Raw genomic sequence first — 22,559 nt, 5'->3', positions numbered from 1 at the left:
CCTCATCAGGCCTTTTATCAGTTCAGGTGTGGCCTGACAGGTTGTGGCTAAGCCCCACCCCCCTGGAACTTGTCAGGAAGGAGGATTTTCTACAGCTGGTGTTGAAATTTGCAACACTCGTGCCACCCCTCAAAATTGCTCCTTTGCATATGTTGCATGTCGCCATCCACTGTAAAGTACTGCCAAACCGCAGACATGATGCGCTAACTTTAGCTTCTTTTAAGGTAGCATCAGGTGATCAATTCTTCTTCGCTCTAAAACAGCAGCTGCCAACGGCAGCATAGCGCAACTGCCAACAAACGGAGCTAAACCGTAAATAGATTCCTATTTCTAATAAATTATGTGGTATTGGATCGATGCCTGGACTCCAGTACTCTCCGAAACCGATGTCAGCATTTTTGGCAGTGTCGGAGGCATTTCCGATACTGGTATTGGAATCGGAACAACTCTAGTTCAACCCAGATAGCAAGACTACATTGAATAAATATTGATTTTTTCATCTGAATCATCAGAATGGTTGAGATTGAAATCTCAACCCTAAACAAATGTTGAATCAATATTGCAATACTGATGAAAAACGACCATGTATGAGCGTGACATTGGAATAATATTGATTTATAGTTGCCCCGATTATACTTGATTAAGCATTGATTTGTAGTTGACTGGGTAACATGATTGAAAAGTCATTGAATTATTGTTGACCGGGAAATATGATTGAAAAGTCATTGAATTATAGTTGACCGGGAAACATGATTGAAAAGTCATCTATTTATAGTTGACCGGGAAATTATGTGATATTGAAAAGCAATTGATTTATAGTTGACTGGGAAACATGATTGAAAATTCATTGAATTATAGTTGACCGGGAAACAGGTTTGAAAAGTCATTGAATTATTGTTGACCGGGAAACATGATTGAAAAGTCATTGAATTATAGATGACCGGGAAACGACGAATGACAAATGATTGAATTATAGTTGACCGGGAAGTAGGATTGAAAAGTCATTGAATTATAGTTGACCAGGAAAGATGATTGAAAAATCATCTGTTTATTGTTGACCGGGAAATGACGTGATATTGAAAAGCCATGGATTTATAGTTAGTTTATAGTTATACCGGGAAATACTGTATGATTGAAAAGTCAATGCAGCATTATTGACCGGGAGACCATCGCTTGGTGAATCAACGTTCCTGAACCCCACACATCTCACAAGTCCACATCAGGTAAGCACATATTTATTTATCTAATGTTTAATTGTACCAAATTTGTAGACATTTATCGTTTATTGACATTGTCTAACATTATATGCAGTCATAGAATATATACAAGTGTTTCAATACCATTTTATACTGACAAATAGCACAATATCCAAGCTCTATCGTATTCGGATAAATTACTTCGCTAGTATAAATGCTAACGTTATCACCAGAAGATAATATCCTGTACAGGACTGTAAATTATGTTATGAACTGTATTTTATCTTTGCTCAGATTTCGACTGCTTTGCGAAATATATGCACACCTTTCTCATGCTCGTAACTGATCCTAGCTAATGCCCCTGTCATTTAACTTTAAATAAGCCAGCTAACTTGATACATCTGTCAGTCTTCTACAACTTTCAGTCTCCAGATTCAATCTATGACTGCATTTAATGTTTAACAATTTAAATAATGTTAAACTATAAACGTCAATTGATTCCACCACAGCCAGGCAGTCTACATCTACAATAAACTGGTAACATTAGTGAATTCAAGTAAGTTAACTGTCATATATATAATATAGCGCCAATTCAGCCTGACTGACATTGTTCATCTTCACATCCTTTTCACTGCTGAAAGTTGTTTTGTTTGTATGTTTTTTGTTATAGATGAACTGACTGAACCAATGGGGACAGAAGTCTTTGACTTTGCCCAGGCAACACAAAAATGGCTTCCTATGCTCCAGACCTGATGGGTGGACAGAGCAGAACAGGAGTAGTGAATAATTTTTTTTATTCCATAAATAAACTTGTATTTTTTAACTGATTAAATTGTCTGTTGTCATTTATACATTTTAATATATTATAGTCTCTTTTCTGTGGTTTACTATTGGTTGAAATAACATTGAAGTCATGTTGATTTTTAGTTAGCTATGACATTGTTTCAGTATTAAAAAAGGGTGCAAAATGATGATGAATCAACATTACAGTCTGATGTTGATTCAATGAAATTAGCGTTGAGAGCAGAATGCTGATTCAACATAGTTTCAACATTTCAATAGTAATATTGGTTGAAATATCATTGAAGTCAAGTTGATTGTTAGTTAGGCTATCATTTCAGCGTTGTTTCAATAGTAATATTGGTTGAAATATCATTGAAGTCAAGTTGATTGTTAGTTAGGCTATCATTTCAGCGTTGTTTCAATAGTAATATTGGCTGAAATAACACTGAAGTCACGTTGATTTTTAGTTAGCTATGATTTCAACGTTGTTTGAATATTAAAAAAGGGTGCAAAATGATGATGAATCAACATGAAATTAGCGTTGACAGCAGAATGTTGATTCAACATAGTTTCAACGTTGTTTCAGTGGTTATATTGGTTGAAATACCATTGAAGTCACGTTGATTGTTAGTTAGCTATGATTTCAACATTGTTTCAATATTAAAAAATGGTGCAAAATGATAATAAATCAACATCAGAGTCTAATGTTGATTCAATTAAATTAGCGTTGAGAGCAGAATGCTGATTCAACATAGTTTCAATAATGTTTGCTATCTGGGAAGGTACCACCGTTTCCGTTTAAAAATATATGTTTTGCTATGTTTTGTCCGGAATTCAACCTGGATCCAAGGTCCTCCAGTCGCGCTCAAGCCACGCCCCCTTCAAAAGTATCATTTGGCGCCAAAATTTCGTGACGCACAAAACTCGGACGTCATCAGTCACGTGGCATGTCAAATATATAATATATATCTATAACGGTGGGCAAATTAAGCTTTTGTGAAGCATTAAACCACTTGAGCCAATTGTTTCGAAAATGGGTTCATTACTCGAAGCTTCAGTTATAGTGACCTCTCCTGGTGAAGTGCAAGGCTACAGGCAAATTAGGCAGTCTAGCTGGTGGACAGGAGGCTTTAAAATGCATGCACGCACCTCAATAAGCAGTGGTGGAAACTACTTCTGTAGGAAAGACTTTTCATTCTGAAGCATCTTTGATTTGATCACTCTCGGATTTAAATTATCTTTACGTTAAAAATTCTTTGACAAACAGTAAGACTGAACATCATGTTCTATTTACAAATAAAGATTGGTGAATGCATTGTATTATAGAGGAGAGTGTGCAGGGAAAATATGGCATAGGTTAGGTGTGCTTGTGTAACTATGGCAGGAGGCGATTGTGTGGGGAACACAAACATTCTGCACACACATACACATACACACACACACCCTGCGGCCAGCAGAGCGAGATGCAGCGCGGTCACAGCGGAGACGGTTAAGTTCGCTCCAAACTACTCGAGTCGACACTTACGCTCGTTAGGCCTACTGTAAGTATGTGCAATAAAACCTTCTCCAGTTAAAAGACAATGCTTTATCAATACACCTGTCTGTAAGGTAAATAATATGTCCTCAGTCTCCCTTCTTGTAGGCTATGTTATTTACTAACACAGCTAACATTAACTTGGCATTTACCCAAATGTTAAAAACAAGCTAAATAGAAAGATGTCTGTCTGCAGCCTTAAAATTTGGCACATTGTTGTAAACTCAGCTGCTGGCTGAGACAACCAGCCGCTCCTCCTTCTACCAGGTAACGTTACCTGCAGGCAGTGAATAACAGCAGAGGGGAGGAGGAAGAGGAGGAATGATACAGATTGAGTTTTTATTCTTTCTAAATGTCACTCAGTATTATCATGTAAACATTAATGTTGCTGCTCTAGAAACAGCATTTAGCTGTATTTAAAATATTAAATTCTAATCCTATAAATAATTTTAAAACAACCAGGCAGTTAATATGCAGACTTCAATATATGTTTATTTATTGCAAATCATGTCATCTCAATATACAGGTGCTGGTCATATAATTAGAATATCATCAAAAAGTTGATTTATTTCAGTAATTCCATTCAAAAAGTGAAACTTGTATAATGTATACATTCATTCCACACAGACTGATATATTTCAAGTGTTCATTCCTTTTAATTTTGATGATTATAACTGACAACTAATGAAAACCCCAAAATCAGTATCTCAGAAAATTTGAATATTTTGAAAAGGTTCAATATTGAAGAAACCTGGTGCCACACTCTAATCAACTAATTAACTCAAAACACCTGCAGAGGCCTTTAAATGGTCTCTCAGTCAAAACATAATTTTCGTGGGGGAGGACCCCCAATCCCCCACAAAAATACCATCTTAATTTTTTTACATTATACCGCCCTGTGAAAGCATGTTTTAATCCCCATGGACATTATTATATTTCTATTATTTGTAAATGTACCTGCTTTGCGCCTGCCTCGACTTCTCCCTGGACACACACGCACACGCACACCTCTGGTCTCTCACTGCAAACACACCGGCTTCCCTTGCCTGCCTCCCTGAGTTTATCAATCAGCAGTAGGTTATGTTTTATAAAGTCACCGAAAATACACACAACTCTTTTTTCTTCTTCTTTTTTTCCCCCCTTCTCCCCCCCACCCCCACCCCCACCAGTGATCCATTTTTCATGTCAGCAGATGCACCGCATGCCAGCTTGTTTATGAAGTAGCTTTTCGACATCATCGTCCATCCCGGTGTTTCATTGATGATATCACCCTGTCAATTTTGTAGTAATCACTCTACCCTAATTTGAATACATTGATGCAACTGCAAGTAATTTTGTGACTGCATTTCCTTTGTGCGTTTCTTTTTTAAGTCGTGATTTAGGTTTTAAATTTCATTCATAAAAGTCTTAAATTTGACCAGCAACCTGCAGGAACCCTGATATTGTTCCATTATCTCATCTACCTGACTTAACAATTTGCATAGTGTGGGACTTCTTATTTTAAATAATCTTTATTAGCTATCTTTATTTGCTTATGATTCCATAAAACTACACATTTAAAGTTCCCTTTTATATTATTTAAGTAAAAGTGCTGCTCATGGAATAAAATCATGCATTTCCACAAAACACATTCAAGTAAGTAGTAAAAGGAAATTTTGTTTAGCTCAAGAGATTCAAGTTATTATGACTTTACACCCAAAAATCTGATGTTTAAGGTTTTGATACTAATAAAGGGAACTTGAATTGTAATATTGGAATTGTATTCATATTTTTCAGGACTATCTGAAAATGGGCATTTTGTAAATTTCAAGTTGACTAGTAGTAGTTTTGTTGAGTGAGTTTCCATTAGTATTTGAATCTAGCACAAGACCTTTTTTTTGTTTTTTTTTGTTTTTTAGTAGATTTGCCTCAGAGTTATGCACAATTACATTCATAGAGTATAGAATTAGTGGAATTTAATTTTAATAAGCATCAGTGAATCAATGTAATTTAGTACACAGAAATTAAAGGTTTTTTAAAAATGTATTATATTTAAGTTAAGGTTTACCCAAAAATATTATTACCACTACTATAAAAGTTTGAGGTAATCAGTTTCCACAAATATTTTTTATTCTGAACTTATTCAGGTTTACAGTGTACGGGCCAAAAACAATGTGAATGTAATGATGTCAGACTGGTTTGCATGTAAACCCAAAGTTGCATCTGCTGTACCACATACAGCTATAAGCGGGCAAGGTCTTAATGTCACCCCAAGAACCTGATGGTTTTAAAAACCATTGCTCATTGTAGTCGTCATGCTGAGGGCAAGACCAGAATGCGTGCTAGATTGGCTGAAGAAAAGGAGCAAGTCTCACTTTGGACTATGTCAATTGAGTTCACCTTCAAAAAATGTTGTCACCTGTATTAAAGACGATGGATTTGGTGTTTACTCACAACTTTATTATGTGTCAGTTACTTAGACTAAACTTTACAAGCCAGGGCCTCAATCATGCATGGCTAACAAGATAAAGACAACTGAAAGAGACTGTGTGGAGTCCAAGAAGTGAACAAATCAAGAACAGGCTTATCTGATAAGTCAATATAGTGTAATAAGATAAATTAAGATAAATTGATGAATGAAGAAATACCGTTTATTTAAGAAATTGTAAAAAGGCCAAACTTTGATAAAATAATAAAGAGCAAAAACAGGGTTGTTGGTGACCATTGGGTTAGTTTATATATAGGTGTTACTGTACCATTAATTTGAATACCAACCGCTTAATCACAAGAAGAGAAACAACTAAAAGAGGAAGGACAGACGAATATCAGTTGCCTATGTCCAACCTTTTTGAATCCGCCCACTCCACCGAGTTGACAATTCTGTCTGCTATCAGGTAAGAATTTTAGATTTCTTTGAAAGAATGGCTGATATCTCTATCTTTGGCCTATTGTATTATCATAATTCAAATCGGCTTTATTGGCATGAATGCATAATAACAATATTGCCAAATATCACTGCCATGTAGTCTGAGTCTGAGTACTACAGTACTACCAGGCTATAGCAATCAAGTGGCCAATGCACACAATGTTTTGCCAAAAATGTATCAGATAGTGCCTTAAGATTTAAGGACATGAGACCTTCTCATTATCCTAAAACAAAAATGAGAGATACTGTGAGGAAAGCAATCTTTCCATGCAATCTAGACTCCATTCATACACTTCCAGCGTGCTGGGTTGCACCTTTTCAGCACATTACTTAACTGGCTGCTTAGTGTTCAATAAATCACACTTGCAAATGGAAGTTAATCACATTACTTGCATTTGCAGTGCATTACCTGTGCATGTATTGTTTACATATTATATGTGTGTGTGTGTGTGTGTATGCATGTAGTTTCCTGGTTTATGTGTTTGCACATGTATGTGAATGGTGGCCATTAGTGATATATTAACTGACACCATAACTGTCAGTGAAAGGTTTTAGACCTGTATTGATGATAATGTAAGATAATTAAATATGTTCAGTGATATCATTTTTAAAGGGTTGTCTTGGAAATGCTTATATACTATCTAGAAAATATAAGTCAAGGGAAGTCTAAATACTTGCGTCTTACTTATCTTATTATTTGATTAGATAAAATCAGCAATGCTCTTTTGGAATGCTCTTCTAGACATTTGGACATGTCACAGTAGGAAAAGCACAAGTGTAAATCAAAATAATGATGGCTGAATTCCATTTAGCTGCTTCAGTTTCAGAGTCCTGGTTGTGCATGTTGGCTCGCTGGCATTTGAATAGTACAGAGCCATCATCAATGTTATAAGTAACATCTTTGCTTTTCCTACAATGACAAGTCAAAATGTTGTGGGAAAAGGCCTGTACTACCTGTAATAAAGGCCCAGTCAGTTGTTTTAACATAAGTGAAGAAAAAGTCTACATTTCTCAATCTTAATAGCACTAACAGTGATGTTTCTATTTAGACAAACATTATTGATGTAAACAAGAACTGAACAATATAAGGTTGCATTGTTAGATTAGTTTTAGTTGTCTAGTGTCCCTGTATGGAAAGACCTGTCAAGCAATTTCTAGTGATGGGAGTTTCCAATTGTGTGTTTTGGATTTACATTTCATCGGATCACCGATTCTGCTTTTAATGAGAAACTGGCACCAAGGACAACAAAACTAAAATTCTAAATGCCCACATCTGCACCTAAAAGTTATAATGTTTGTCAAACACTATTGGATAAAAGTGTTGGACAAAACAAATAACAGACATTATTTTGCTGACAGAAAGATTTGAAGGGCTCAACCTCTGGTGAGCATGAATATATTTAGTAAATTTGACGGCAGCTACCCATTAAACTGATGATACACAGAGCAACTTTTAGAGCAATCGTGTAGGGCAACATTGCTGTCAATGGTAATGAGTAAATCCCCTTTCCCCACCACTCCGCCACCCGCCGTTCAAAACATAGTCAGACTTGCCACTAGCAACATTGCCCAGCAACACTGTTCAAAAAGTTCCCCCGTGTATCATCAGCTTTAGAGTTTGATATTGCCTGTGTAAAAGTGATAATGTTGGTCTTAAGGTGAAACCAGAGGAAAGGTCTCGGGGTAACCAAAATATTAGGACTCATCCTGTGAGGGCCAATATCCTTAGGGCCTGCCACCACCGGGATAAAAAGTCCATAATTATGATAAACTGATAAAATCCTCTGAGAATAAACTGCTGTGACAAAAACATGAGGTGAAGAAAAACATACAAAGATGGCTAACTGAATACCTTATTACACTTATGTATATTGCAATTTAGTTGCAAAGTGGTCATGTGTGTACAATTAATGTATGCGTTATAACCATAGGTTATAAATAAGTGTCACTGTAATTTAATATTTATTGTAATTTCAGTATTGAAGGTATTTCCTGCATATTTTAGGCCCAAACTCTAGTATGCCCACAGGTTCAGAATACCTCCAGAACACTTCAAGTTCCTGTTGGGCTCATAGTTGCAGACTTTACTAAGTCCTTTTAAGTACTATTTTGGTTTTTATGTTAGTGTTCAAGCTGGGCTTTACTTGGAGGAGTTATGTTGAGATTAATTGCTAAGGTGTTTCTAGTAAGTTTCTGAAAAGGTTCTTGAAGGAAATACTATAACAATGATAAAAGCCAATATAATAATCACAGAATACAAAATAAATTAATTTTACAAACATAAATTATAGCATGCAGTTGTTACTTTTTAGTTTTTAAGCACACAAACAGAATAACAAGTTTTCAGTTAAAAATATAAATCCATTATTATGGTGATTACAGATTAATAATTGTTGAAATATACAGAAAAATACGCATGTATACATGTATTCTCTGTAAATATGACATGATGTAAAAATAGCAAAACTACAGAGTAGCCAACTTTTAAAAGGTTTTATAAAAGGAAGTAGGCTAATGATGCTTATTTGACCAGGCAAGGCAGCCACTAAAGCATCTACTGTTACAAATACTACCACCTTTATACTAACTTCTACTTTAATTTTCAAGCCAGCATCTTTTATGTCTGTATATTAAATCACTGGAGATTTGGAGAATTATTGACAGTGGTTCGCTTCCAATTCTGCTAAAACCTCAACTCCCATGATGCCTTGCCCGTGCTCAAGAAGTCACTAAGATGACGTCAAATGTAGGCGACCAGCCATGCCTGGTACCTGCGAAGATTTAGTTAAATAACTTCTGTCCAAATAGTTTAGCAGTTGTATGAAACATTTTATAGACATATAAGCCCATGTAAGTAGCCACGTAAAGTAATAAAAAGTGTTTTGCTGCGTAATAATCGGACAAACGTGCTATTAGCTCTATTAGCATTTAGCTTGCATTTAAGTTAGCAGCATGTGAGCTGGTCACACTTCTGTTTATGTTTTGACCAACCTGCTTATAAACCTGCTAGCTGAAACAATGTGCTCATAACAGCAGTATGCATTTTAAAGTGCTCGTCATTTCGCATGTTGGGCCTGATAATGACTTTGTGATCTCTTTAACAAATATTTGTAAGTTCTGGTTTAGAGACGTTTGTCTTGCTAAGAGATGAACCTTTTATTGTCTATTGTACGCCTTTTTTGTTAGACTCTGTGCTTAGGGCTTGATTTTATTGACACAGTCCTTAACCAAATAGTAAATTCAATGTAAATGAACATTTTCATATTGGTTGTTTCAGGCAATATTTAGGGATGAGAAAAGGTAGGGAAACAATTATTTCTACAACTCGGTAAGAGACATTATTCATCATCCATTGCAGTCAGATGTTACTGTATCACTTAACTGTAATGCAGTTTTTCATCCTTACATTGCAGCTCTGCCTGTGTCTGACCCTGCTGACCAACTGTTTTCTCATCTCTAGTGTATAGATATTGCTGTTGACTAAAAGTAAATGTTACAAGATGTACTTTCTGTAGTAGAATTAGAATTCTGGCTGCAAGTTGTAAAATGCAATCATCACTTTCCCCTGCAGAGCTCATAGAACAACAACTCTAAATAAGAAAGGATGCATCGACTCTGAGGCATTGATGATCCTCTCGCGAAGACAGGATGCCCTACCACTGTGTTGCATACGGATGCGGCAAAACTGCAGAAGACGGTGTGACACTGTTTAAATTCCCTAAGGACCCTGAGGAGTTTCACAAATGGGAGAAGCAGGTCCAGCGCACCCGTACCCAGTGGGTCGCCACACCCAACTCTCACCTCTGCAGCGAGCATTTTGGCAAGGAGTACTTTGAGCCCAGATCCTCCACAGGGGCTCTAAAGCTGAGGCCGGGAGCTGCTCCTACAGTGTTCGTCCGTCCGCACTGTTCCTCCTGCAGTGGAGTGGGCTGTAGTAAGTGCCTGCCTGCTATCCAGCGCCGGGGCATAACAGCTGAGCCAAGAGAGCGTACCAAGAGTGTGAGTAGTTATTGTCGTGGATCCGGAAATTGTTACTGCAGAGAGAAACAGCGAGTTTCTGTCATTCTTTTAACAAGCCTCTTGGTTGATGTAAAATCAGAGTCAAATTCTTGCTTCTTTTTTTTTAAATTCCTCGTCACAGGCAGAATACAGTGAAATGGCGCCCGTTCAGTTTGATGATAATGATGGAGGAGGTGACAAAGAACATCCGACAGCAGGAAGGGTGAAGCCAGGCGAAAAAAACAGAGAAGAAAGACCTGGTGAGAAGAAGTGTTGAGAGACAAAATGTCACTTTTCTGTCTGTTCACTGAAATGCCATTTTAACAGTGTGAGTTAGATGGTGTTGTATACAAAATGTATTTATTTATATTTTCAGTGGTGTGTGAGATGTGTGGCACCACTGGCAACATTACCACCTTCTTTTCAAAGACCAAGCGTTTCTGCAGTTTATCCTGTTCACGTTCCTATTCATCAAACTCCAAGAAGTCCTCCATACTGGCACGTCTGCAGGTAAGAAAAAGACAGAATGTTGCTGCCCACAGATCACACTTAACACACTCTTCATACAGACCTACTGGTGTTTGTTGTTATGACTTAACAATCTTTCAGTTCACTTGTTTTCAAGGAGAGCTTTATTTTTCACCCAAATGCTCCCGAAAAGCAAAAGTTTGTACTCCTTTTACATAATATACAGGTAGATAAGTCATTATTGTCTTATACCGGGAAAATTTGCTGAGGCACATCTGTTTTTGCATAAACTCACACACAATACAAAGAACTTGACAGTACAATCACACTCTTGTTGATTATTAGTATGTACTGTTGATCACTAGGCAGCATCACTGGGGCAGTTGTAGTTAATTGGTTTGCTTACTTAAATAATTACCCTAAGGTTTTGGGAGGTTTGATTACTCATTATGTGACAAGACATTTTCCCCTGAAAAAGTCCATTACGTCAGTTCTGTCTGACTAAACTGTCTGACTGTGGTGCAGCGGGTGTTGGAAAATTCAAGCACATTATCATTTATTAGGGAAAGTCCAGCCTGGTAAATGATGAATTTTCAACGCTGTATAAAAAGTACTAATGTTAGCGTATTGACTCCTTCCTCCACTCCTGCGATTTAGAGCCAATCATGGTCCGCGTTGGCAGCATTCATATTTCTAGCGCCACCCGATTAAAGTGGAGGCTCTGCCTTTATTTACCTGTTGCCATGGGGAATCGTAGTATCGGAGCTCCATTGATGATGGCTTTTTTTCATCCCCACGCACTCACTTCCATCAGGCTCAACATATGCAGAGTTGATTGAACTAATTCTGATCAGCTGTTCTGGAACCGAAAACTCAAGAGTTTCCCACCTCAGTCTCAATCAACCCAGAGCTCAATGATAAGCTCAGAGTTTGTTAAGCCTGCTTTCTGAAACAGGGCCCAGGTTAGTATCAAGTGTTAGTGTAGTTTTCCAATTCCATAGCTTCTTAAGTTTCTTAATTTATTATACAAAAAGTAGGTAGATATTTCGCATGATCATTTCTGTCTGCTGCTCCCCCACCACTGCTTGTGGATTGACAGAATCACAAATTGGGTACCACTTATGTAGGAGCAGTGACAGGGTTGTCTCTGTGACATCTCCCTTTCCTGGTCTTCATCCAGCTGTTCTTTATTTCCCAACTCATGTCCTCCCTCTTGAAGCACAGACAGAAGCTGCCCTTCTCTTCTTTTTCTTCAAGCTCCCTCACTGTCGTCTTTACCACAAGCACTACTGCCGCTTTTGTTCCCGTCCGTCTCAGAGGACTGTAGAGGCTCCCATAACGCTCCTGCATCTTTCTGTAGGCGTTTTGTGCAGCCAGCTTGGAGAACTTGGAGACCTTTTGCTCTTGTAAGCAGTCCTCAATCAGCAAATGTATACAGTATACTGCAGAATAAGCAATGGTGTATTTTGGAACCATTTCAATACAACAAAATCAGTGCCATATTGATGTTTTGGTGGTACACACTGTTGGCATTTAGAAAAATTCAAAAAACACTGTGAAAGCCATATTGTAAGACTTAAAGGGGTGAATAGCCTGTCACTGCTTGTTTCAGTACTGAAAAGCACCAGGATTCAGCCGTTTTTTGATTATTGTCGCTCCAGTGACGTACGTTTAAGAGAACATTCAGCCAAAAACAGAGCACTACTGTTCTATCCAGATTGTTTCAGTGTGATTTGTTGAGATTTTTACATTTCAGATGTAATTCTTAACACCTTAAAATCCACTTTTCACCGTTAGTTTCCCAAAAAGTAGTTTTATGGTTGGAAAAATCATCCTATTCCAAACTTTTGTGCAGGATCATATATTCCCTCTAGGTTCTATAGGCAGCAGCTAACAATTTGTTCATATTATTAATTAACCTCCCAATTCTTTTCTCGATTAATCAGTGAATCTTGAATGTCAGAAAAATGTGCAAAATGTCCGAAACAATTTCCTTTCTCATAAGAGAAATAAAAGCAGTAAATCTCACAATTGAGAAGCTGGAAATGAAAAAATAACTGAAATTGTTAATCCATTATTAAGTTTCTGTCACTTGACTAGTTGTTTCAGCTGCAGTTGAAGCTAAATGATGTTTACACTGAGTGTATTATTCAAATCCAAGACTCTGCACCATGTCATCAGATTTTCTTTCTGTGGAAGGAAACCAAGAGACGTTTATGTTTAGGATGTTACATTTATACACTTATTGTTGGTGTGTATTTAAAGTCCCATAAATTATAATTACGAACAAATGGTGGCGCGATTTCGCAGAAGGCTGACAGCCGTCGCCATTGCAGAAAAAGGGTGTGAAGAAGAAGAGGACCGCGCTGGACTTGAAATCATTGTACCGACCTGAGAGGCTGCCCCCGACTCATTTCACTCTTTAAATCAACGTCTATCAACGTATATTAAAACAAATGGTTCACACGTGTTGCGTTGATGCATGCTGCAACACAAAACGGCCGAACCTCGTCTTTCATCGGTTTCCAGTCGGTGACCAGGGGAGACTGTGGCAATGGCTGTTTGCGCTCAACATGGATGTAAACACGCCGCTGCACATTCTCAACAAGCTGTTCGTCTGCCAGAAGCACTTTCAGCCGGACGACTACTACGACCCCTCTGGTGTGCCGAGCCGCCGGGCCCGGCTCCTCAGGGCCACCGCTGTCCCCACTATGTCCAGACACACGCACACACCTGAGACAGGTGACCCCGCCGCCAGTACTATGTACCTGGATCAGCTGGTGAGTTATGAGCATACATGTAGGACAGGACCCGCAAAGCAACCAGTAATAAACCTAAAACAGCAGATTTCCCTCCATTTTGAATGGTAGTTAATGTGAAAAATACGTTTCAACAAGCTGAATCTGACATCACAGCAGCATAAAATATGTTTTTTTTTATTTCCTCATTTTATTATTTCTGAAGATTTATTACTATTAACTTGGAGCTGACTTTTCTCTGTACATCATTAAATATAACATTTTTATACAGGATCATTTTGTTGCACAACCATATGTACAAAAAAAACAGTACTCAGAAATGATTTGTTGATTAAACGATTAGTCAATGATATAAAATGTATTGGCAACTATTTTGATAGTTGAGTCTTTGTTGACAGAATTCACGATTCTGACTTTTTTTTTTTTTTTTTTTTTCAGTGCTCTATAATAGTAAACTGAAGGTCTATGAGTTTTGGACTAATGGACGGACAAAAGAAGCTATTTCTAAACACTGGCTGTGGGAAAACTTGATGTCATAGACCTAATGATGGTATTGATTGATTGAGAAGGTTATCAGCAGATTAATTGATAAAGAACACTATGCTTAGTTGCAGCCCTACTCCAAACTAAGTATAAGTAATAGTATACTTATAGTATAGTTGTAATTTGTTGTATGTTTTGTATGTCTCTTGGAAATATGTGACTGGAAATATTACTAACATGATTGGAAAACCAGAAATATGCAATAAACATTTGCCAACTTTTGATCTTTCTTTCTGTGAGAAGTTTTGTAGGAAGAGAGTCTCTCTTAAGTCCCAAAGAGTTTTTGACAAAGTATTATTGGATTGTATGTGTAATGGCATTTTAAAGCCTTGTATTCACTTTCAGTCTTCTCTTTATGTATCAAAAAATGTAACCATAATATGTCAAATTTCTACAAGGTCTTCACTTTGTCAGCAGTAACTTAATCTGACTCAGTACTCCCCTCCTGTGCAGTATATGCCAACAGTTTAAAAGAACTCTCATATGGCTAAAGTGCTACAACTTGCTTCAAGTGGTAAAATGATAAAACGAAACAAACAAACGACTATGGGACGACTTTGCACCATCTTTCCTTGTGCTTATCTCTCCAGGGAAAGCCCCCCTCAAAGAAAGCCACGGTGCTAAACAAGGTGAACAAGGCCCCTCCAGCCCCAACTGGACCGGATGGTGAGGGCACTGAACACACACAGAAGTACACAGGGGATCTAAATGACTTTACTGCAGTACAAAATCAGATGTCATGCAGGCACGAGTAGTAAATCTTGATACAGCGCAAAATCTTACATCAGCTGTGTGATTCCTCGATGAATTCTTTTTCTATAGTATCTGCTGCAGGTTTTGATTGGGGTGCCTACTTGGAGAAGGAAACATCTCTGGCTGCATCAGTGTCCTGCTTCAGACATGTGAGTCCTCCTATCTGCGTCATTATAAACCATGTTTTCTCTCAGTTAATAAATGTGATTCATATGATTTAATATTGTTGTAGGGAAAATTATGCCAGATTATGTGAAAGCTTATACTTTCACACACAGAACGTTTGTAAATGGCATTTTCATCAGCATGAAAAACTTTACTCCAGCTCTTGAATGTGAGATGACACACATTTGTCAGTAGTTAAGGCAACAGTTTGATCAACCTTATTTGATTTTGAATAATTACTACATTAATGAGGAATAAATTCACAGGAAAAATGTGGGGAAAACGGACCAAGTAAGATATGAAAGGGTAAAATTCAGGATTTAATATATATGTTTAATATAGCTGTGGCAGGAGAAGAATGTGCATCAAAGAAAAAAACACAAGTTAAACACTTCAAGTAAACAGGGCATTGCTGATAATAACTTCACTGAATGTGGAGCACTGATGGATCTGTAAGGAAACATCTGGCCTCCCACCTGCAGGCTCCCCTGTGTGCCCAATGGGATGACATCACTGTAGGGATGAAGGTGGAGGTCCTAAACACAAACGCAGTCCTGCCCAGTAAAGTTTACTGGATTGCTACTGTCATCCAGATTGCAGGTGTGTACTGTATCTGTGTGTTTATTTAAGTAAGCCGTTACAGCATGGGATTGAGCAGTTGTCATATGTATTATTACACAAATTCCTTCCAGCAAGATTTACTCACGTTAACCAGCAAAGGCATTAAAGAGGAAGCATGCTAGCTAGATAACATGGATGTAAACATTGATGGGTTTAAAATACTAAAAACTTGAGTTGGAAATGGTTTATGAGTAAGGAAATTATTCAACACATTTTCTAGGATACACGCAGTGTGTTTGATGATAACAATAAATGGAAACATGACTTTTGTTTGTTTATAAGAAAACTCCACGGGGCACCTTTTAACACCATCTATAACAAAACTAAAGGGATAAAGCAGGCTAGCAAACATGAATTCAGACATGCAGGAGGTTAGCAATAATGCTTATTCATTGTGGTCCCTAGGCAGGTAACAAAAACATTACAAATAACCATATACTAAGGCTGGACAATATGGCCAAAAATATATGGCCACAATAAAAAGTTTCATATCTTTCGATATCGATAATTATCACGATAAGTTTCAAATCGTTATTTCTTTTGAGTTTAAAGGCTGATTTTTGCTCCTGAGAGAAAGTTGAAGAAACCTGATGGTTAATTGTGGTTTAAACATTTCTTTATGGTCAACACTTGATTTCAAACAGCGGATAACTTCTGAGGAAGAACATTCCAAACAATTATGATCAAATCTTTGTCAACAAATATGCATGAATAAAATTAAGTAACCACTTTTTTCAGTCCTTTTTCAACAAAATAAACATCTTAATTAAAAAAATTGATTCAAGTGAATAAAATCAAACATTTATTGAATATTTATTGAACATTTGTGATATTGTTATTGAAAAAAAAATATCGTGATAATTATCGTTTTATTATCAAGCCCTACCATATACACATGCAAATATACAATACACATGTAGAAGAGTGTTTCTCCGTCATCTCCGACTCCCACTGTGGCCATGGTGTCTCAAAGTGCAGCTCCAGGCTATTGGTAAGCTAGGCTGTCGTATTTGAAGTGTTGTGTTTTTTGTTTTTTTACCTCGGATGCATGCAAGTAGGCGAAGGGAGAGAGAGAGGAGAATCCTGCTTTTGATTTAGATTTTTGAAGGTCGAAATCAAAAGCTATACGTTTTTTAAAAATTACATTTCGTTTCTGAAACAGCATTTCAGCCATGGCACACTAAACCTCTCAATGTATACCCCATAACGACACGGTAAAAATAGACAACAACAATATTGCATTAGAATACATTTGGCTTAAGGGTTTCCCATAAAGAACCAGTGTAATCCAAAGCACAGTAAATCCATAATCATAAGAAACTGCTTCATGTTTAAGTTCTACAACCCAACATGTAATTCTAAATAAAAAAGTTTATATTTACCTAACATTTTGGCAATGCAGTAGGATTGATAGTAACTTAACTCTTGCCTTCCTCTTGTCTCCAGGATACAAAGCCCTGTTGAGATATGAAGGCTTTGAGCACGACAGCAGCCATGATTTTTGGTCCAGTCTTGTTTCGGGAGAGCTGAGCCCGATTGGATGGTGTGCCATGACGAGCAAGTTGCTGGTGCCACCACAAGGTGAGGATTCACACTCAAACCTGAACCACGCTGCAATGCAAATACAGAATGGCATTAACCAGGGTCACACTCATGTGAGCGAATAAAGGAATCACAATGTTCACTGATTATAATTTGACGATGTCGTTAGATGTGAAGCAGAACATCCCAGATTGGAAAGAGTATCTGATGGGAAAGCTGGTGGGGGCTAACACTCTACCTGTTGACATCTACCTGAAGGTAAAACTGGCTGCTGCCTGACAAAAGTGATTTGGCTTATCAGTGGTAACTGCCTAATCTGTCTTGAACATGTGACGAGTATAATGATTTCAGATTAAATGAATAGTTTAATTAACTAAACACATAATCAGCATCTCTTTTCCTCGGTCGCCTTCCTTCTGTCTTCTTCCTAGTTGGCAGAGAGCATGAAGACCTTTTTCAGAATAGGTATGCGTGTGGAGGTGGTGGACCCCAAACACGTGAGTCGGACTCGTGTGGCCATCATAGACTCGATTATTGGTGGCCGTCTGAGGCTGGTGTATGAAGACCAAAGCGACGCCCCTGAAAACGCAATCTCTGATTTCTGGTGCCACATGTGGAGTCCCCTCCTGCACCCGATCGGCTGGTCCAAAAGAGTGGGTCATGCCATTAAAGCACGTGGTAGGTTTAGGATTCAGGTTATCTATACATATTATTGATGGCATGCAATATAGACACACAGAAATTTAGGTAGGACACGCTGCCAAACACAGGTTTATTTACGGTGGGCCATTTGTGGATCTTGACAGGTATGGTGATTAAAGTATTCTAAATATCACAAGCCCTGAACTAAATGGATAAAACTAGATCTGTGCTATTTGTAATTTGACACTTGCCGTGGCTGGTTTCTTCCCACAGGTAGATTAATACTTCAAACTTTTAAATGCTTCTTTTTTTTAATTATAGGAAACAGTGCGGAAGCTGCTGCCAGTGGTTTGAGGGGTAACTGTGATAGTACGTTCCTGCTCTTTAAAAAGGTAAGGAAATTCAAAAAGCAACACCTGCTTTATATTGTAACCCTTGTTTTATTACCAAGCTGTCGTTCTTTGCAAACCTTGACAGTAAATCCACATTTGATAACAGTGCAATTTAGGAAATAATTCAGTTGAAGTTCTTTTTACAGACTTGTAGTGAGATCCTGAGTTTGATATTTTCTTTTTTAGACTCATGACTCGGCCACTAACACTTTTTCATTGACTGTGTCCTGCTGTAAAATCTTTACAGTGTATATGTGCTTCACTCCAAACACCTAAAGCAAAAATGGCTTGACAAGTTTAAGATGATGATGATGATGATATATTTAAGGACGTAACCAGCGCACGTTATAGTAGCGTTTCACTATTGATAGAGAGTTTAGCCTGGAACTGAAGAAATATGTTGAAAGTAATAGAAATACTCTCAATTCTCAGCTCTGTATTTTGGTCCCATCTGACAATCACAGCTCACTGTTTAATGACAGTTGACGTCAAAGTGAAATGAGTAATAGTGAATTTGGGTTATGTAACGATAATCTGCACTCACTACCTATTGAAAGTCACGCTCTACATAGTGCCGCTTTAGCGCAGCTCTTAAACAGCCACTGTGTGATCTGCAGCCCAGGTTTGTCTACATGGAGGGAAGTTTCTTTGAGGAAGGAATGAAGCTGGAGGCCATTGACCCTCTCAACCTGGGAAGTATCTGTGTGGCCACTGTACACAAGGTAAGACATCTATTTCCTGTACCTAAATTTTTCTAATCTTGATCAAACCTAATCAGACAGACCAGATTAGAACAATTAGGTGTAATGGAATATAAATTCCATAACTGACTATAGATGTCACAATCATCTAGTTGTGTTAAACACACTAATTCCTACATTGTTGTCTCTGTTTTCATCTGTTTCCCCGTTTGTCTCTGCCTCCCTCCCTCCACTCCTCCCAGGTGCTGTTAGATGGCTACCTGATGGTGGGGATCGATGGCACCATATCAAACAACGGCTCTGACTGGTTTTGCTACCACGCCTCATCTCATGCCATCCTTCCTGTAGACTTCTGCAAAAAGAACAACATCCCTCTCACGGTACCCCAGGGTAAATATAAACATGCCTCTTAGTTCAGCCTCTGCTCCAGCTCACACTTTGTCTCTTTGCTTTACCATCCTGTTCTTGAAAGATGTTGAAGAAGATGGAAAATAACTCGAGCACTATACTGTTGATGAAAAGATTTCCTGTTTTTTCTGTCTTGGCAGGTTATGACTCTCAGACCTTCACCTGGGAGAAATACCTTAAGGAGACCAAAGCTAAAGCTGCACCGGCACGACTGTTCAATGCTGTAAGACAGGAAGTCCAAACCTTGTGCAGCATTTGAAGTTGTCCTCTCTGTTTAGCAACATATTAATAAGATCACACAAGGGCTACAATCTGTGTATTAGTTTGTTTTAATTTGGTACAAAAACAAACTTCATCAAACTGCGTATGAACCCTCAGTGTGTCTTTCTTTCTTCAGGACTATCCGGGCCACGGCTTCTCGCCCAACATGAAGCTGGAGGCGGTGGACTTGATGGAGCCGCGCCTGGTGTGTGTGGCCACCGTGAAGCGCTATGTGGGCCGCCTGTTGCTTATCCACTTCGATGGCTGGGAGGATGAGTTTGACCAGTGGATCGACCACCAATCCCCAGACATCTACCCGGTCGGCTGGTGTGAACTCATGGGCTACCAGCTCCAGCCACCTCCTGGACTCGGTAAACACCTCATAATGGCAATAGAGAGCTGCGTTAATTAACTGGTCATCTGAGCCACTTTATTTATCTGATTGAGGTGTTTACATGAGACATTTTAATTCCGATTGAACTGTAATTTGGATTATTGGAGGAATTAAAGACCAAATGAGGCAGAAAACTGTCCACCTTTCTATCACAAGTTTCCCCTTCTAACCTGTAGTTTACAACTGTGACAAAGGAGCAACAGGTGGTCAGTGCTGTGTGGATGTTTTTGACCCTGTATAAAAATTGTTTAATAAAAAGGTGTTTTGTTCTGTGTTCCAGCTGATGTAAACGAAAACCAGGCAGCACAAAACAAGAAATGCATTGGGAAAAGGAGTAAGTTCAGACTACAATCTATATGGAGTCTTCCAGATTCACATTTAGTGTTTTTGTACTTCTGATAGTTGTTGAACTACTATTTTGCTTTCTCTAGAAAAGAGGAACGCAAAGAAGAGGCTCTCTCAGGACCAAGCTAAAGATGACACTGGTCAGGAGCCTGAGGTCCTTGGCGCTGACGGTCCTTCAGGGATGGAAGGCCTCCGTCTTCCTCCAAAAATGCCTCTCATCCAGCCGAAGACTGAGCCAGAGGAGCATGAGAGTAAGTTAACAAACTCACAGATGCTGTTCACTTTCCCCTCATTTTGTGAGACCATATTGGTAATTTGCTGACTACATTCTGTCTGTGTAGTCTTTGCAGTGCAGGTGAAAGTGGAGGAGGTGGAGATGGAAACCCCCATTGCCCCTGCAGACAACCCTCAACAAGTCTCTCTGGGTATAATCAAACAGGAGGAGGGAGGGGGGCACAGTAAGTCAAGACTACAACAGGCAGCAGAGCAGTGCAGCTTGGAAAACGTATCGCATGAAAAGACAGAGCAGAGTGAAACTGCAGCAGGAAGAAGTGAAGAGTCGGGATCACTGGAAGTGAGCTTTACTGGGGAAAGCAGCATGCAGCAGAGTGAAAACAAAAAAGCAGTGGTGTAGAGGGGAGACAAAGGCTGGACCAGGAGGAGTGAAGCCAAGGAGATGACATTGGGATGACCCTGAAGGAAAACCACTGGAAAAAAGACAAAAGCAGGCTGGGATATTTAGAGCAAATAAAAAAATACACTGGTGGTTTGAAGTATGATCCGTGAGATTTCAGTCCTGGTTGATATGGTGACACGCGAGTTAACTGCAAGTGCTGGTCTCAGAAAGTTGGGTGCAATCAAACAAACTGATGTTTTAATAGAGAAGTCAGACAAAAATAATTAGGAGTTTTAAAAAGAGATACTTGTTCCATTGCTACCTGCAATATTTAAAACTGACCCTCAGTCAAAAACGCTCAGAATGACAGTCGTCTCATTTTGCACACGCATTTTCTAAGAACAGCGGCACTATGATGGCAGATACATTGCATTTTCTAGGACTGCTTCACAATAAAAGAACAAAGTGAACTCGGTGGGTTGGCATTAAAACTAGATTTTCCGTGTAAAATTTACATCTGTTACATTCAAGCCCTTTGCCAAACGAGTTAAGTGAATGCTGATTAAACCTGTCACCGCCCGATAAATCTCTGTATTCGCAGTAGAACAGAGTTTTTTAAAGCTGTGGCAACGTTCCCACACTGGCTCACCGCCGTCGCTGGTAGTGATGTGTTCTGTCAACCAGCAGTGATTGGTTTCCCAGAGCTGAAGGGAGCAACAGCAGCAGCTCAAGATGGCAGAGCCTATTCGTCATAAGCACGTAAACATTGAGGCTGATATCAATGATAAATTACAAACAGTAACGCTGGATTACATGCAAGCATGTTTCCTGTGAATGTCTTGGCTTGGATAGGCAGTTTGAATCCAGAGCAGGAATGGCAGCCTCTGCCACTACCAATAAAAACTACAATATAGAGAAGTAATTATAGAACATAACTGCAATACTGACTACAAAGTATTAAAAACAGGGTTTGATTTTATGAACATCTTAAGGGTCATAAATTTAAATACTCTAAATACCTTACTGACTGCATATGTTTCACAAGGACCAGCTTAACCAGTTTTAAAACTACCTCACTTCCTCCATGTTGTCAGACAAACCTGTAAATAAGACTCTGAAGGTCTTCATGTTTGATCATTCTGGGATGATATAGCAGACAAATGGTTGTTGTAATGTTTTATTTTTTTCCTGTTTTATATCCAGATGTATTATTTTTTGTAAATATGAAATCACTGATAAAAAAAAAAATGCTGTTCCTCAACTTTCTGTTGATGCTTGTTGTATGAAGGTATCTTGAGTTCAGTACATTATGCAGTTTAGTGGTTAAGGATAACTAGCTTAAAGCCAAAGATTGGATCATTATTGAGCAAATAGCTAAAGCTAATGACAACAGCCTCTTTCAAGATGCTAAAACTTCCAACAGCGCTGCTCAGGAGCTTGACGAGCTGGGAATGTGTATCTAATGCTGTGAATGTGAAGGAGAGCAGTGCTGACAAAAAAACGTGTGCTCAGTGTAGGTTCTCTGGATGATT

The 22,559-nt window shown here is 38.5% G+C and overlaps 1 protein-coding gene across 5 annotated transcripts; it reads left to right on the top strand.

Annotated features, from left to right (window-relative positions):
- Positions 1 to 3,469: 3,469 nt before the first annotated feature.
- l3mbtl2 (L3MBTL histone methyl-lysine binding protein 2) lies at positions 3,470 to 22,557 on the top strand. 5 transcript variants are annotated; one of them, XM_038735755.1, is made up of 18 exons: positions 3,470 to 3,520; positions 9,990 to 10,417; positions 10,560 to 10,677; positions 10,794 to 10,927; positions 14,778 to 14,853; positions 15,010 to 15,089; positions 15,588 to 15,705; positions 17,173 to 17,307; positions 17,438 to 17,526; positions 17,700 to 17,946; positions 18,232 to 18,302; positions 18,920 to 19,024; positions 19,246 to 19,393; positions 19,552 to 19,634; positions 19,809 to 20,043; positions 20,347 to 20,400; positions 20,498 to 20,662; positions 20,753 to 22,557. In XM_038735755.1, the coding sequence occupies exons 2-18, from the start codon at positions 10,067 to 10,069 to the stop codon at positions 21,043 to 21,045; spliced, it is 2,502 nt and encodes an 833-aa protein (XP_038591683.1). In that variant the 5' UTR covers positions 3,470 to 3,520; positions 9,990 to 10,066; the 3' UTR covers positions 21,046 to 22,557. The 5 variants fall into 5 exon arrangements, with proteins under 5 accessions (XP_038591683.1, XP_038591685.1, XP_038591682.1 ...); XM_038735757.1 differs by lacking the exon at positions 3,470 to 3,520 and adding an exon at positions 9,131 to 9,268 and having other exon boundaries at positions 15,022 to 15,089; XM_038735754.1 differs by lacking the exon at positions 3,470 to 3,520 and adding an exon at positions 9,132 to 9,268.
- Positions 22,558 to 22,559: the final 2 nt, after the last annotated feature.

The sequence above is a fragment of the Micropterus salmoides genome, unplaced genomic scaffold, assembly GCF_014851395.1.
Source record: "Micropterus salmoides isolate LMB-PRFRI ecotype aquatic unplaced genomic scaffold, ASM1485139v1 Ms_hic_scaffold_21, whole genome shotgun sequence".
Classification (NCBI taxonomy): domain Eukaryota; kingdom Metazoa; phylum Chordata; class Actinopteri; order Centrarchiformes; family Centrarchidae; genus Micropterus; species Micropterus salmoides.
The sequence above is the reverse complement of the archived record's forward strand: the minus strand, read 5'-3'. Positions and strand labels throughout refer to the sequence as shown.

Excerpts from the sequence above, each read along its gene's own strand:
- l3mbtl2 (XM_038735755.1), top strand. The coding sequence starts at position 10,067 with ATGCCCTACCACTGTGTTGCATACGGATGCGGCAAAACTGCAGAAGAC. Across the intron at positions 17,308-17,437 it reads GTTGCTGGTGCCACCACAAG|ATGTGAAGCAGAACATCCCA; the intron begins GTGAGGATTCAC and ends CGATGTCGTTAG. Across the intron at positions 17,527-17,699 it reads CTGTTGACATCTACCTGAAG|TTGGCAGAGAGCATGAAGAC; the intron begins GTAAAACTGGCT and ends TCTTCTTCCTAG.